This window comes from Micromys minutus (genome assembly GCF_963924665.1).
Source record: "Micromys minutus genome assembly, chromosome: X".
NCBI classification, from domain to species: Eukaryota; Metazoa; Chordata; class Mammalia; order Rodentia; family Muridae; genus Micromys; species Micromys minutus.
In genome coordinates this window covers 73,666,914-73,683,816 of record NC_137970.1, presented here as the reverse complement: position 1 = coordinate 73,683,816, position 16,903 = coordinate 73,666,914, and the positions used below count along the sequence as shown (strand labels likewise).

The following is a 16,903-nucleotide window of genomic DNA, read 5'->3' as shown; positions in this document are numbered from 1 at the left end:
ATCCCATGGTCTGCCTAATTACTACTGTTGGTCTATTTGAATGACTTAAATATTGAAAATTAAACCTTTTTTTTCCGCTTCAAATCAGTGTATCTACATATAAGTTCAGAGGCCATATAGTTTGTTGAAATTTACTATTTTATATGACAGTCATTTCACAATAGCTTTGTTATTTGTTCATCAAATAATATCGTGTGCAATTTGGATTGACTTTAGAAATGATAACTTTTAGAAGACAAGATGCCAAATAAAGTATTACTAAACTATATGCACATTTTTTCAGTGAGAATCATGGGTAAGATTTTATAGTATAATCAGTACTACCAGAGATGATTAGCAGAGTGAGCAAGAGTTTTTAATAACCTTCTGTTTGTTTGTGTTTTTATGAACTCAAAAACAAGCCATGAGTATAAAGCATGATGAATCTCATGAGATTGAGGAACAGTTTATATTGCGTCTGCCTCCGGTAAGTAACTGTTATATCTCAGAACACATCTCTTCAGTGCAAAAGTGTAGTTCTGTGTAGATAACGTTTGTGTTTCAGGCTATAAAAGATCAGAACATTTGCTTCCCATAGGTCATAGCCTATCAAGCAGTCCTATTATAGTGCATGTTCTTCTCACAATATTTCTTTCTTCCTGTATATACATCAGTCATGTGGGTTAATTCCCTGTCAAAACAAGTATGACAATTATGGATCATCCAGTCACTTACTATAAACATTGACAGCCAATTTTCTGGGCAGCCAAGGTAAGACTGTTCTAAAACTCTGTCATCTCAGAAGAGGTGGTTAGAGGGATTACCACTATGTCACCTGCAAATTCATTACTAAGCAAGGTTATCAAACTCATTTCCATATTATGCTTGAGCCTCTTTTCCCATTGATAACCATGTTTCAGTATTATTTCATTTATGAGGCTATGGTAGAGATGGCCAGGAAGTTACTGTTCAATGCCATTTAATTAGTATAGGTAGTAAAGCGTAGCCAAGCCTTTCCAGTGGAGGGCTAGCAGTGAGAAGTAGAACTGGAAAGCTGGGAGAAAGAACCAACTGTACTTCCCATAAGATAATGTTAAATTTGAATTGACTGAATCGAGCTTGACTGACACAATGCATGGCCTTTCATAGTTCATAGCATAATTAATATTTTGGAAATGTAAGGTTCTTTTGTAAGGGAAGACTTGCCTTGAAATGTCTATTTTGTTAGCTATCACTTACAGTCTTTCTGATTTTCAATTTACCTTCCTTTTAGGAACAAGCTTATGCTGTCAGGAAAATTATACATTCTAGGAATACCACCACAAAGGATAAACTAAAAATTGACCTTTCTTGTAAGTAGTTAATATTAGTTCACAATATATTAAACAGTAATTTGCTACAGATTGCTATATGCCAGACACTGTACTAGGCATTAGAGTTCTGAAAAAGAATAGAGTGTTATCATTCCAATCTTTAGACAACATACAAATCCAATGATAAAAGTGAAAACTTTTTTAAAAATTAATTTATTTACTTTACATCCATATTAGTTTCCTTTCTCCCCCTCTCCTTCCAGTCCCTTTCTCTCCCCATCCCCTCCCCCTTTCTCCTCAGACAAGGGAGGCCTCCCACAGATCTCAGCTCACCTTGGCTTATCAAGTTACAGTGGACGAGGTGCATCTTCTGCTGTTGAGGCTAGAAGAGGCTATTTTTTATGGAATGTATTTAAATGAGTGAAATTTACTTTTGGTGATGACAAGAAAACAGTTGCTGTCTTTCTAACCTTTGCTACCATTTGAAAGAAATTTACTTCTTAACTAATAACATACAATGTGGAAAAACAAGCTATGTTTTTTAGAAGTTACTAATTGAATATTGATTTGTAGCCTTTAAAGCAATAGTAAGTTTCATTGAAGAAACTGCCTTCAAATTCTTGGAGATCAAAGAACCCACCAGATGTCAGTATTTTTTTTTTACATTTTTTTAGCTGATGGACACCATGCAGTTGTTCAAGTAGAAGATGTTTCACTGCCCGCTAAGCTGGTTAATTTGCCTTGTGTTATCGGAAGCCTGAAAACTGTTGATAGGAAAACGTTTTATAAGACGGCGGATATTTCTCAGGTATGACTTTGTGAGATATGATCTCATATATCTCAGGCTAGCCTTAAACTCAGTATGTAGTTGAGTATGACTTTAAGCTTCTAATTATTTTGTCTTCAACTACCAAATGCGGGGCTTACGTGCATGCCTTTCTGCACTCTTAGGTTGTACTGAGGATCTTAGGGCTTTGTGCATGCTAGATAAGCACTCTACCAACTGAGCGATATCCCGAGATCCACAAAATATTGTTTTGCTTTGCTTTTTGTGCTCATGCAAGCTAAGGCAAGTTCTCTACCTGCCATTATGCTATATTACCTCCACTGGGTTGATTTCTTAATCTTCTCATAGCTTTTGTGGAAATCTTAAGTCTCTCTGCCACTATTCCTACTACATGATAAGTGCTTTGGTTTGGTATCTGTTACTTAACTTTGCATTTCTTTTACAGACTCCTGCTCCATGTTTGCCATTTATAATGACTTTCATTCATTTAAAAATAGGAATGGCTAAGGTCTTTTTCTGCACTTTCTACTAAAGCAGTATGTTAACGCTGAAGAAAAATCGGTTCTCTGCTGGTGCTCTCTGATTTCCTCTCTAATTCAAATGCTAAAATGTATGCATTTCATACTATGCCTTCTGCAGTGGTAAACACTAGGTAAAAGTCGAATGTATATATCATGCTGAAGGGAGAGAGGGAGAGAAGGGGGCGCAGGAAGGAGGAGAGGATGGGAAAGGGATATATTAGAGAGAATCTGAATGTATATTGCATAGTACTTGTTTTTGGGAAATTCTAGGGGTCCTCCTTGCTCCAGATTTATGATGGTATGAGCACAATGTATTATAAACCAACATCTGGGCAATAACCAAATTCTTTATCTTTGCTCAATGTAGATGCTTGTATGCAGTCCTGAAGGTGAGCCTCATTCTTCTCCTGAAGAACCAGTTATCTCTATTGGTCCTACTGTAACTCGAAATGTTCAAGGGAAGGCAGAGAAAAAAAAATATAACTGGAAGCACGGCAGTAAGTCACCAGTCCATGGCTCATTCTGGCTGACTACATTGATCTCTCGCATTGCAGGTCCCTATGAACCAGGGACCTTTTACCTGGTTCATTAACCTCTTATTTTCAAAGAAATAAGTCTTTCTACAAGCATGACATAGTCATTTACTGAATTTGTGTAGATATATGTCAGTCTTCAGTTATATGGTATGTTTTATCATGTCTTTATTTTAGTTACTCCACCACTTAAGAACGTCAGAAAGAAAAGGTTCCGGAAGACAACAAAAAAGGTTAGTATCATGCAATGTACATTTCTGCATGGTGGATTAGAGGAGGACTATAAGATTGAAAAAGGAGAAAAATTGGTTGGGAATTTACTGATTCATTTATATGTTTAATAAATAATTCCACCAGATGTGGTGGAACCTACCTGCAGTTTCAGCACTTGTGAGCTAAAGGAGGAGATTGTGAGTTTAAGGCAGTACAGGGATATTTCTATTTTGACTATGTTTCAAAATGTAAAAAAAATTTAAAAATATGTGCAATCCACAGCATTATGAGCTAGCAGTTGAGACATGAGCAGTGAATAAAACAGACCCAGTTCTTTAGGTTACAGGTTCATTGTTAGGGGTTTAGAAAGAATCATGAACTTGACATTTTAGATCATGCTTTCAGTTTTCAACTCCTACAGATTTAAAGCCAGGTATGTTGGTTCAAACCTGTAATCTCCTATAATCTCAGCATTTGGGAACCTGAAGCAAGAGGACTGCCATTAGTTGGAAGACATCTTGGGCTACATTGCTAGTATCAGGATAGCCAGGGATACATAGTGAGATTTTTGGGGGGAGAGATAGAGGTAGATAAGATAGATAGATAGAGATAGAGAGAGGGGTGGGAGAGATTAAATTGAAACCATCTAGAATTGATAAAGTAGGGATTCTGCTTAAATCCCTAACCTTACATCAGGTGAGCTATAGGAAGAGTACTATACCTTGTATTCATCTGAAAATTAAATGAAAAACATTGAAATAATCAGATATTCATATGCAGATGTTTTCTGTGTATTCTTTTCACATTTTACCCATTTGTAGCATTTTGCAAAGCTATAGAACAATATCACAAATGAAATGGTCATCATTGCAATTCACACATCTTAAGGCAATTTCTCATCTCCTTATACTTATGTATTTGTACATGTGTTTAGTTTTATGCAGCCTTACTACATGGCTAGATTGATTGACTTTGTGTGTGTGTGTGTGTGTGTGTGTGTGTGTGAGAGAGAGAGAGAGAGAGAGAGAGAGAGAGAGGGAGGGAGGGAGGGAGGGAGGGAGAGAGAGGGAGAGAGAGGGAGAGAGAGAGAGAGAAATGGGTATCAGAGAACACCTTTTGAGAATCCATTCTAAGTATCAAAAACAGGTCATCTTAATGCTGAGCCACTTCACTAGCCACAAGCACTTTTAGTTTATGGGAAACTACCATACTGTTTTCAGAGGAAATATAGTTTTATATTCTTGCCAATAATATGAGTGGTCCAAATTCTCCACCTCCTCTACCTGCATTCGGTCTGGAGTCTTTGTTTATCCTAGGTTCTAAAGATTTTCTCATTCATTTTTAAGTGTTTTAAAACTTATATTTATGCCTACAATCCATATTTCAGTTTTAGAAGAGCTTGGGTTTTAATTCAAGATTCTCCCCCTGTTCTTCTACCATTTCCCTCTCCTCTTCCACCTCTTCCTTGGAACATATGTATGATATCGCTTACTGGTTCCTTATTCTTTTCCACTAACCCATGCATCAAATTCTCCACGGACACTGTAATGTGGTAAGTCTTGATATTGGAAGGTTGATTGCTACCACTTCATTTTGCTTCAATATTGTTTTAAACACTATAGAATGTGTATCCTTCCATATGAATTTAGAGTAAACTTGTATATGTAGACAGAAAACCTTGCTAGAATTCTGAAAGAATGTGTGTTAAATTTGTAGATCAACTTTTCTAACTTATATGTTAACTTTGGATTAATAAGTTGTCAGTGAGTGAAATTTATTGTCTACTAAATAAAGTAGTTAAATATAGTTGTAGAGCGCTTTAAGCTTGATTTAATAGAACAATCAGAATATAACATTGTTCTTTGTTGTGCTTTACTACATAGCTCCCAGATGTCAAACAAATGGATGAAATCAACTTTAGTGAGGTACAGCATTTGGTTATAATCTTTGTTGTTTACTTTAATATGATATACAAACATATACATTTGCAGGATATTTTTCATTGAGTAATACTTTAATGTTCAGCAATAACTTCTAGGTACAAAGAGAAACAGTCTTGCTACTGATACCATGAATCACAGAGTGCTTTTTCACCCTTATTTTCATTTTAAAAGCTATGCCGTGGAGTTCAGGATTCAATTAACCAACAATTGGTTGAACTGATGGGATATGTCATCAAAAGCTTTGTTTTATATTTGTGTCATAATGAATTAATTGTTGTAGAGTAACTGCTTAAAATTGTATCCAAGGGAGAACATATAGATAGAATCTAGTTTTTGTAGGAACATTTTAATAATAAAGATGGGACAAGGAAGTCTGGGAGTTTGGATTTTAAACCAAATCATTTATAAGTAACTAACATTGAATTATTGCTCTTTTCTAATATGAGTCAAGGTAAACAATAAAACATAAGTGCTTGGAATCTTTTCCACAGAATTGTAGAAAGATAAGATTAGACATCTCAAGTTATTTAATTGTGAAAAATACTCACTCTACAAAAACAACAACAACAACAAGCTAGAATAGCACTATTTAAGCAGGATTTGAATTGGATAAGCATCAAACAAGTCCCAATCTTTTTAATTCAAATATATACAGGGAAAAGGGATTTATGTAAAACAGTGTGCTAAATGACATTACTGGTATTTTCTCCTCTACTTTCCTTCAGTACACTCAGTCTCCAAGTGTGGAAAAAGAAGTGAAGAGACTGCTGTGCTCAGATGCTGAAGCTGTCAGTGTCCGTATCCTTTAGAGCAAATACTTTTCTTATAATCTGTTTCATCACGTGTAAATGTGCTTACACATTACACCTCTGCTTGGTGATTTTGCTTTTGTTTGTGATGTTGGGGATCAAATTCAGAGCCTTCTTATGCGTTCCAGGTAAACCCTGTTCCACTTAGCATACATGAGTAGTCCTTACTTCAAGCGATTGAGCATCAGTTTTGCTGTGTGTAACGTAAGATTTTTGAAATGTGATTTTCTAGCTAGAAACGGTAAATCAAGACAACCAAAGTTTATTTATGTAACTTAATATAAGTCAGTTCTCCACACTAGGAATGCAGCAACAATGATCCAAACTTGGCCTAAATTAAATATTGAGAATACTTTTAGTTGAAGAGCACTTCCCTTTCTACTGTTCTCTCTCTCCCTTCTGCTTTTTCCTTGACTGCTATCCTCTCAGGCTGGGAAGTCGTCGCTGATGATGATGCCAAGGAAGTAGAAAATCAAGCGTGCATCCCAACCATTTCCGGAACCTCAAAGATGCGTGGTTCATCAGGTAATTTATTGAAAACAGAAGAGGAGCCTCAGATAGGGCAAGTGTTAACTGTGTGAAAGATCCATTCACAAAAGATACCTTTGTCCTTCACCTTTATTGGTCCTCCTGTGCTTCTAGGGTTTTAGGTTGAAATTCTAATCTCCTGTATGCCCTAGTATTCAATTTCCTATGAGTCCTTAGATTCTCTAGGTATCTTGAATACATGGATGACTGTTTCATATTCCTTGTCCTTATTTTACAAAGGGAATGATCTTTCTATAGGAAAAAAATATTATAAAGTTCACTGGTTGCCCAGTGAATGTGAAGATATAAGGTTATGGTCATTTGCAAAATTTCAGATCAGTTCAATGTTCCCTTATTTAAAATCAATAGAATATGATGTGCTTCGGGAGGTGATGGCTGATTCTGGCAGCAACAGTAATGATGTGGAAGATAAGAACAGAGTTGAGGATGAGGATGATGATGATCAAGAGGATGATGATGAAGACGATGAAAATGAAGAAAAAGAGGAGGAGTCAGATAGTTCTGAAGAGGAGTTAGAAAAGGAGCTGCAAGCCAAATTTATTCAATCTAGCCTCCATGAAAAAGACCAAGATTATGGTTCAGTTGGTAAGTCAGAGGAAAAGACAGAGGAACTGGATAGGGTTGGGTGGCAATATTATAATATGCTAACTTGGGACATGCATTATGTACAATGCTTAGGTTTAAGGTCCATGGACTTGATCCAATGATGATGATTATTATTTAAAGCTATATTTATGTACAAAAATCTTCCTCTACCTTTTTTAGTCATAACAATTCAGAAACTGATTCATATCAAAGAAAATAGGCTCCACCAGATTTATAAAAAAGCCCAGCGACAAAAGGAACTCCTTAGGAATGTGGAAAACTTTACCCTCAAGGTAAGTAATTTTCAGCTCAGACAGTCTGATGTCGTCCTTCACAGGCGCATCTGTGTTTTCACTCATGCTGTCACTGTGTGGCTCATTCATGAGCCTAAACAACTTCTGAGAAATGTCTAAAACATTCCTGTTCTATCTTATCTGGGTAATTTTAAAAATTGAAGCAATTTTAAGGGAGAAATGGGACCAGGTGATCGGAGATAACAGCCAATACTGAACAGTAACTACACAAACAGTGCGTGCAAGGGTTATGTATTATGGTTTCTGAAACACAGATATTTCACCATTCTCACTTTATAACAAATTCAAGCTAGCTGGGTGTTGTGGTGCATGTCTTTTATTCTTAGTATTTGGAAAGCAGAGGCAAGTGGATCTCTGAATTTGAGACCAGCCTTGCCTATATAACGAGTTCCAGATTAGCTACAGCTACACAGTAAGACCTTGTATCTCCCTCCCCAAGATAAGAGAAAATAGAATTAAAACTTCAAGAAGAACCACAGTAATTGGCAGTATATAGACTAAACCTGTTGTGTATACCAAAATATGTTTGTTTCAGCAAAAAGATCCAAATTAATTAAAATTTTTCTCATGTGGGCTGAAACAGAAGCAAAATATTTTATTTTTATGGATACATTTTTTAGGGTTTCACTGAAAGGAAAATATGGTGGTATGTCACATTTGATTCCATCTTCATAGTAAGGTGATTCTAAAGCAGTAAGAGAATCCTGTGTTAGATTTCTTTTTGGTGTGGAGCAGCAGTTGTCAAAAGAAAACAGCTTGACACAGCACTGCTCCCGTCTTGGTTGTAGTCTTTTAGAAGAGCCAAAGATAGTATCTATGGGCACATTTGGAAAGATTCAGATATTTGGTACTATTGTAGTGTACTCGTGGTTTACAGATATGTGGTATTGTGTTAGGAGTACTAAGGTTCCGTTCTAGGGAGGAGAAATGGGAGAGGAATCTACACTAGATTCCAGGTTTGCTTCTTTAGTAAGTCATAACCAAAGGATTTGTACAACACTAGGAAAGACATGGCATGTAAACATTTTACCCATTTATTATAAGACAAGAAAGCATGGTTTAGAGAGTACAAAAGATAATTTAGGATTGCATGGTAATTAGGGGGTAGTTTTATGTTCCAGCTTTTCTAAAAAGAATGCACTTCCTATAGTCAACAGCTTTGTTATCAAATATGTGACAAACTGTGTCTTGTGGTTCTCTCTTCCCCTGAGATACATCTTTCATCACTGATACATTTTTTTTTTTCAGAGACATTTCCAGAATGTTTTGGAGAAGCTTAACATAATGGAGAAAGAGAAGTGTGATCAGGTAAGAAGGATATTTTTAAATAAGTATTTTGCTATGAAGAACTCACCTACCTCTAATCTAATTTCAGACTGTGTGTCTCACAAGAACAGTATGTTCTGAGTGAGAGAGCAGGGTCGATAAAGATCTTTTGGAAAGTCCGTTTATTCAGCAGTTATTGGATACCTGTGGAGCGACACGTAGGGTAGGGTAGGAAAGGTGGGTTTAGTCTTAAGTGTATTTAAGGAACGCCCTGCTGAGTATGAAGGAGGAGCATCAGATCTAGCTTAAGCTTTTATTTTAAAAATTTACTACACGTGTGTGCACATGTGTGTATTTTAAGGTCACAGGACAACTGGCAGAAATGATGCATCATATGGTCCTAAACTCAAACTCAAGTTTTCAGGCTTCTGTAACAAACACTTTTAACTTTTGAGTCATATAGCTGGTCTAAGCTTGAGACAGTTTTAATTAACTTTTGATATATTTCACAAGGTCCCAGGCCACACCAGACCTAAAAGTTGATTCAGAAGAACTTACAAGCCACATTTTACTTAACTACTTTTTCTGTTGCTAGACATTTGACTTTTTTCTACTCTTTGAGCATGCTGTTACCATTTACATATGAGAGGATGTATTTGAAAGCACTGAGAGTGACTTAGGTCAGTTACAGGGCGATGGAGGAAAACAAACTTTTAAAGGAGATATGCCAGGTTTCTAACTTGGATGACTGTTAAAGCCACAGAAGAGTTAAAAATAGGAAGAGAAGGAAGAAATGTGAAATAAGCTAACTTCACAAAGCTATATATATAGTCCACACAATCCCCATCATAGGGCAGTGCAGGCAACAACTTTAAAGAGACTGAAGTTTATGTTATGAGGATGGTTATAGCTTTAGGCTCCTACAGTACAGGTCCTGTTCATTGTCCCTATTTCTACAAGGTCATAGGCACTCTTATATTTTGTGTCTTCCTTCTCAGCAAACCAGATAACCAGTTACAGTTCCGAGATGATGTTGGCACCCACTAAACAACTGCTTTCATCCATGCTCACTAGTTAGTATTGAGAACTGCCATTTCTCCCACAGAAATGTAGCTGTAAACCTTACTCAGTAAAGATGTATTTGGTGCCCAATTTAAGCTAAGAGTTTAAAAGGTGTTTTAGGGTTCAGAATAATGAGCTTCTTATGAAGTTTACACACACATACATACACATCAGCATACCTGTGCCTGCACTACTGTCCTGCATGTTGCTTCCCTTCCCTCTCACTGGAGAGGAGGAAGACGGAAACCCAGTACTACTAGGGAAGGAAACCCAGTACTACAGATTTAAAGGAATGAGGGCTCATTATTCTCTGTGAGAATTAGGAAGGATTTTTGGAAAAACTAGCATTTGAGTGGGACCTTAAACTAGATGCAGGGTGTTAGGAAGGAGATGGGGAACTGTAGTATGCACAATAGCTCAGAGGTGGTGAGTGCAAGTGAAAGAGATCCAATTTTGGGGACAGGACCAAAGGGCAGGGGAGATAGGGGAATGTATGAGGCAGTAAATATAAGGAAAGTCCGTGGTATACTTGAAAGATGTTTTCACGAAACCCAGCACTATGTACAACAGATATATAACAACAAGAAATAAATTAGAAATTAGACTTTAAAGTTTTGGTATAGGTCATAATGAGCCACCAAAGTTTTTTTTTTAAATATATAAATTCTGGAAAGGAACTCATGAGAAGTACCGAGGAACTAGTGGAAAATTTATAACAGAACTAAAAACCAAGCAACTGTAGAAAAGGCTGAGACATGTCTTCAGAGGAAAGAAAGCCCAGAGTGTCAGAGAAGGCATACTCAGGTTTCTAGCATTTTAGAAAAAAAAAATAGAAGGAAAAGGAAAGGTTACACTTTGAATTAGAGCTCAGAAAAGTAAACAGGGTTCGCCATGTTGCATGGCAGTAGCTCTGTAAGCGACTACATTATGTGTTTGGGTTGAGTAAGGTTGTGCTAGGTACAAGCATATTTCATTAAGGGGACAATGATTCCTCCCTTTCTTAACATATCCTTAGGTGAATTGGCCTTTTTGAGGAGTGTTCTCTTTGCTAGGTGACTGACTAGCCCAGTAGTAGAATGTAGTAAGATGCTGATTGGTCAGGACTCTGAGTTGCTAAATGTCTTGTAACCCAGTAAGGAGCAACAAATACAATTGGGTCTTAGCAGCAGTGATGATTGCAGCATTAGTCATCAGTCAGTGGTGATGACAGAGTCTCATGAACTGGACAAAGTCTAGAGAAGAAATTACTATAGAATGGCCAACCATATATAGCACCTTCCCTAGGACTCTGGAGGCATCATGGAAGAAGGGACAAAAAGAATGCGATAGCCAGAGGGAAACCGGGTGGTGCTGCTGGGATAGGATACCGACTTCTAGGCAGTGGCACAGTTGTCATTTTGAAGTCACAGTAGCCTTGACCACCTGCACCAGATTGGGCCTATCAATAGCTTGTCATGCAAGGGTCTCACCCATCGCTGAGGATTTCTATGTAGATAATATTAGATGGCAGAGGTACACATGCTACTGTAAACAACCCCAATGAAACCCATTGACTCAAAAAGATGTGAAAATAGAAGCCGTGCTAGTTGGGAATTGGGACATTAACTAGGGAATATGGAGGAGTGGGAGAAGGGCAATGAGAAAGGTTGGCACAAATATATAACGTACATTATGAAAATACTGTAGTAAAACCAACTTGTATGTAATAATTAATGTATTCTAATAACAATTTTGAAGCAAGATGGTTCAGCTTCTAAAGGAACTCCTTACCGAGCCTGAGAGCCTGTGTTTGACTCCTGTAGGAACCACATGGTGGAAGGAGAGAAGGGACTCCAGCACGTTGTCCTCTCCCTTCCAAATGTTTGCCACGGCTTGTGTGCATCCCCTACCCACACATAAAACAAAAACCAAAACAGCCTCCCCTCAAAAAGAGCTTTCAGTAAAGGATCACAGGCTTCAACCCTAGAAACAGAAATACAGACAACTAATTTGATTGTCTTAGTACTAAATGGTCAGCTCTGAAAACACATGTAAGTAATATATAAGCAAGAGCAGTTGCACTTATATATTTAGGAATGTGTATATTTGTGTGTACATGTGTTACATGGGAGGGGTCTAGGAGGAGGAAAGGGAAGGGAGTTAATGATGTAATTAAAATCACAAAAATTTTATTAAAAAACTTAGTGTAAGTTCATTTTGAGAAAAGACTATTCCACTTGTTTTATCATCTGACTTTTACAAACTGACTACAATGATATTAACTTTTTTCTGTTTATCACGAGTTATGACCTCTGTATGTTTTTCATAGAAGCCCAGATTCTTAATAGCAAATGTATTCAGTTTTTCAGCATATTCAATTTTAAGCTTCCCTTTATAAGTCTGGTCCACTAAAAGACATTATGACCACAGCACTGTGCTTGAATCACACTGAAACACTACAATGCCAAGTAACAGTTGCTTTTGGTCTCTATAAATAAATACTATATGAAGTGATACATTTTAAGATTGTAGATACCCTGTTTCCTGTTTTCCTCTGGTTTATGATATGAAACAGTAAGGAATTCCATCATGCTGAGAAATTGGGGGTTTTTCCTTTGTCAGTTTATGGTTGTTTTTGTTGTTGTTGGAGAGTTTTTTGAATTCTGGCTACATGTCAAAAGGTAACACATTCTATGGATGAACTGCAATCCTATACTTATGAGTTGTATCTAGGGACTGGTCACTCCGACTAGAATCCTTTACCTTCTTAAACTATTTTCAGATTTGGGACATTGTCATTGAAAATTCAACTTTGTATGAACCAGGGATTTTTAATATTGGAGGCCTCACTCATATTAATAATATGTTCTGCTCAAAGAACATTTAGATTTATGCTTACAAAAAGAGTTAAACAATAACAGCAGAACATGTGGGAACCCAACTCAAGGACCACTGAGATTCAGCACCATCAAAAGTTGAAAATTTTGGAGTTCAGACAGGAATACTAGTCAGTAGCAGGTTTTTCCTTTGTTGAACTATCAATTTTTTGGATAGTTTGATTTGAAGTGGAGGAATTAAGCTGCAAATGTGGATGAGTTAGGCAGCCTTAATAACCTTGAAACAGACTAGTGGAGTATTATATCTCAAAAGTCACACAAATGCTCATGGATGTTATTTTTTAACCTTTTAAATATTCTTCAAGTGGGTTTGTACATGCTTTGAAATGGTAAGGAAAGAACTTTGTCATACTTCTGAAATTGTAATGAAGGATATTTTTAAGAAATAAAATCTGGAATACCAGAAAAACAAACAAACAAACCTCACACAGCTTTTATGATGCTTCTCTGCCTCTCTCTCCTTACAGATTTATCACCTTCAGGAACAACTGAAATATTTCCTGAAGGAGTAAGGAAGGCCTCAGCCTAGCACACAGAGTGGATTCACCTTCCAGATGAAGACTGGGTGGAACCACATATTTCTGTCCCTCTAGTTACTTTATCCTGACCAATTGTTATCTGTTGAGTATTTTTCACTAGTTAAAGTAAATTTAAGGATCATAGTTACATAGGAGACATATGTAGAAGGATTTATATAAATGCTTATTAGATTTAGAGACCTCACTAAACATGGGATGTTGTTTCTCTTTGTCAATTTGAGATTACATGTATTTCTTTTAATCTTTAACTCTATGGTACCACGAGATAGTTCAGCCATCTTTGTAAAAGATTAGATTGTTTAGCCTAGAAAGATGCACATGTGTTTTACATAAGTTAGCTTTTCAAACCGTGTTTTAAGTATTCTTACAGTATTGAAAATAATCAACTTGTCAGCTGGTAATTCCAGCAATTTAAAAGGCAGAAGCAGAATGTCAAGTTGAAGGCCAGGCCGGGCTATATAAAAGACCCTGTCTCAAAATAAAATAAAAACATGAAAACACCTCTGATTTCTAACAAGGGTTGGGTCCTGTCACAATTATTCAAATGCCTATCTCTCAGCAATAATTACTAAGTTGTGCCCTGCCTTTCTCAGGTTAAAGGCTGCTTTCTTCCTCCTTCTCTTGGCTCTATGAGTAGGTACTGACGGCTGTAGCTGGTTGTTATTCTTTATTTAGCTGAAAGAAGAGTTAGAGCAAAGATATTACCCTTATTCTAAGTCTTCCTATTGTAACTCACATAAGAAAAGATCAGTAAACCTAGATTCCTGTAATGCCTATGAAGACTTTAACAAGTCTGGATTTCATAAGTTTTTTTTTTTTATTTTTAAAGCTATGTGATTATGGCATTCTTGCATGTGTGCTTTAAAGAAAAATGTTTATTTTAAACAAATGGCTGTGTTTGTAATCAAACTCAAGGCCTAGGAAGTACTTGCTAGGCAAGTACTCTGCCACTAAGCTAAACCTCCTAGCCCCATTGCTCTAGAAGAATCATACCTATATTAAACTCAACAGTAAACCCTGCCTTGGTCCATTTAGGCCATCATAGGAAAAATACCACAGTTTTCTTAATAAGTAAAATTAATTTATTGCTCTGACTCCTGGAGGATGAGAAATGTAATATTAAGGCATCAACAGATGTGGTTTGACTCCAGGTGGCATAAAACCTGACTTATAGATCATGAGTTCTAAGCACCTTTACATGGAAGAAGGAGAAAAAAAATCCTCCAGGTCTCTCTTATAAATTCTTGACCTAATCACCACTCAAAAGCTCCACGTGTTATTGTAGGTCTATTAGGTAGATAATGTTTTAAGTATAAAAATATTGGGTGGACACATTCACAGTGTAACACTTTCCGATAGGAAATGACACAAGATGCCATCAATAGTAGAGAATCTATTAAAAGAGTCCTTGGGTTACAAAACAGCCTATGTCCTTTTGAAAGAAGCAAACCATCACATTATAACTATAACACTGGGAGAACAAAAGGATAAAGAGAAACACATATGAGCAGCTCCACTGTTTGAATTCAATATTCATGTAGTAGAAATGAACACATGGTTGCAGTTGCAGCTCTACTATTTCTCCTGTAGGCAGGTCACCTCTGAGTGTCCATCTTGTCATCAGCTAGACCCCAGTCTGGTTCCAACTGAAAAAGTGAGTACTGCTCTAAGAGAGGTTAGTGCTGAATGAAAATAAGCGGTGGGAAGAGAAGAGCAAATCAGTCTATATAGGTGGAGCCTGGTAAAGTAGGCCAAAGGCAGCCAGAATGCTAAGGGAAATTCACAGAAAGAAGTAGAACCAAAGGACATAAGCATGTCCAAAAAAGTTACACTAATGCTAAGGCATAAGTATGAGAAAATCTTAAAAGCAAAGATGATACAGAATTGTTTTCTAGAAACCTAGAACCGAATAGATGTGAAGGAGAAAGATAATGGGGAAAACAAATTCTGTGTTGGGGTAGGCCAAAAGGCTGAGTTTAAAACGGAGATGGGAAGGGGCTGGAGAGATGGCCCAGTGGTTAAGAGTACCAACTACTCTTCCAGAGGTCCTGAGTTCAAATCCCAGCAATCACATGAAGACAGCAACAGTGTACTTACATACAGAAAATAACTAAATAAATCTTTTTAAAAAAGAAATGGAGATGGACCTTCCAGGTCAGCCAAGGTAGAGGACTGGGACAGAAACATCTAAAACATACCACTAGACCACCGAGGCAGTAAGGATGGTACATGTTCCACAGGTGGCATTGAGGAGTGACACATGGAAGAGACCCTTAGTGATGTCTCTGTCCAATAGTGTAACTTGAGAGCAGCCAGAACTCTGTAGAGAGGCAGGGAAGGTGGTCATACAGCAGCAGATAAAGATAAGTGTGTACATCTTGAGTGCCCTACTTTTCTCTCTACTGACACTTCTCAGTGTCACCAATGGAGACTTCTCTACCACTGCTTTCACCACAAAGTGTTTGCTGTCACGACTCTCCAAACCTTAACATGGGTATACACATATTAAGATGTGTATACACACCTTATGAAGTTTTCTTTGCCACAGCTTGCTAATTATCTGATATTATAGTCCTGTGGTCTCTAATAGGGTATCTGCTAGCCATGCCTAGTATATAGCTATCCATGATTGATGTGTCTGTAAAACATTATATACTGGATTTCTATAGAAGTGCTTGGTGCTGGGTGCCCTGAAATCTCACACCATCTGCACAGGCCATGAAGTAAAGCTCAGTGGTGAGATGACTCCGGTCTTGCTGGAGCACCTTGTGACTCCTAGAATACATGAAGTGACTTGTAATGATGACTACAAGACTGTTGACTCACCTTCCTATTTATGGAGGCTACCAATTTTAAACTATGGATGTGATTTGCATTTGTACTGGACAATAAATTGCTATGGACTGGCAAGGAAAGAAAAATCGGTGCACTTTATTTTGGCTTGAAATGGTGGTAAGTAAAATGATCACCATCAGTTCATGAGGACATATTCATTCTCCCCCCTCTCTCTGTCTCTCTCTGCCTCTCTCCCTCTCCTTCTCCCCCCTCCCTCCCTCCCTCCTTCCCTCTCTCTCTCTCTCACTCTCTGTCTCTCCCTCCCTCCTCCTCCTTCCATATCTATGTATCCCTATCTATCTATCTATCTATCTATCTATCTATCTATCTATCTATCTATCTATTTATCTATCTATCTATTTAATCTATTTATCATCTATATAGCTCCACAATCTCAGAATTAAGCACAGAGCTTAACTAAATACATACACTTTCATGGACTCTCACAGCAGTGAGCCTAATTTTTCTCATATTGTTTCAGCTGCTAGAAAAAAAACTTAGATCTATGAGAGAACTTAGAAATCATTACTTCTCCTGTGAAGCAGGCTCTTCCTTTTGAAAGGGGAAAGTTGAGGAGCCGCCAATCCAGGCAACTGTGGCCTGTGTCTCAGTATTCCTGTGGCTTCTTTACCTATGCTCTTTACTGTCCACCCCAAAATATTAGAAGAGGGCAGAATGTCATGACCGGAGAGAATAACCAGAGGAACCAAAGTAAACAAATACAAATTTATTCTTCAAAGCAGAATTCAAGGATAAAATGGGAAAAGCACCACAGTGAG

General features: G+C 37.3%; 2 protein-coding genes across 2 annotated transcripts in view; both read left to right on the top strand.

The window, feature by feature from the left end:
- Positions 1–353: 353 nt before the first annotated feature.
- Positions 354–13,262, top strand: TAF7L (TATA-box binding protein associated factor 7 like; the record flags this gene model as incomplete). Its single annotated transcript, XM_080911097.1, has 12 exons — positions 354–466; positions 1,253–1,331; positions 1,967–2,100; positions 2,968–3,097; positions 3,311–3,366; positions 5,230–5,271; positions 6,015–6,087; positions 6,528–6,623; positions 6,996–7,232; positions 7,413–7,525; positions 8,795–8,854; positions 13,218–13,262. The coding sequence occupies exons 1-12, from the start codon at positions 404–406 to the stop codon at positions 13,260–13,262; spliced, it is 1,128 nt and encodes a 375-aa protein (XP_080767223.1). The 5' UTR covers positions 354–403.
- Positions 13,263–15,774: 2,512 nt separating this feature from the next.
- The window catches only part of NOX1 (NADPH oxidase 1), a gene marked incomplete at both ends in the record, with an annotated part of 376,148 nt that continues 375,019 nt past the window's right edge, over positions 15,775–16,903 (top strand). The window contains one exon of the mRNA XM_080910673.1: positions 15,775–15,783. Within this exon, the coding sequence (XP_080766799.1) occupies positions 15,780–15,783 (4 nt within the window). The remainder of the gene's footprint in view (positions 15,784–16,903) is intronic.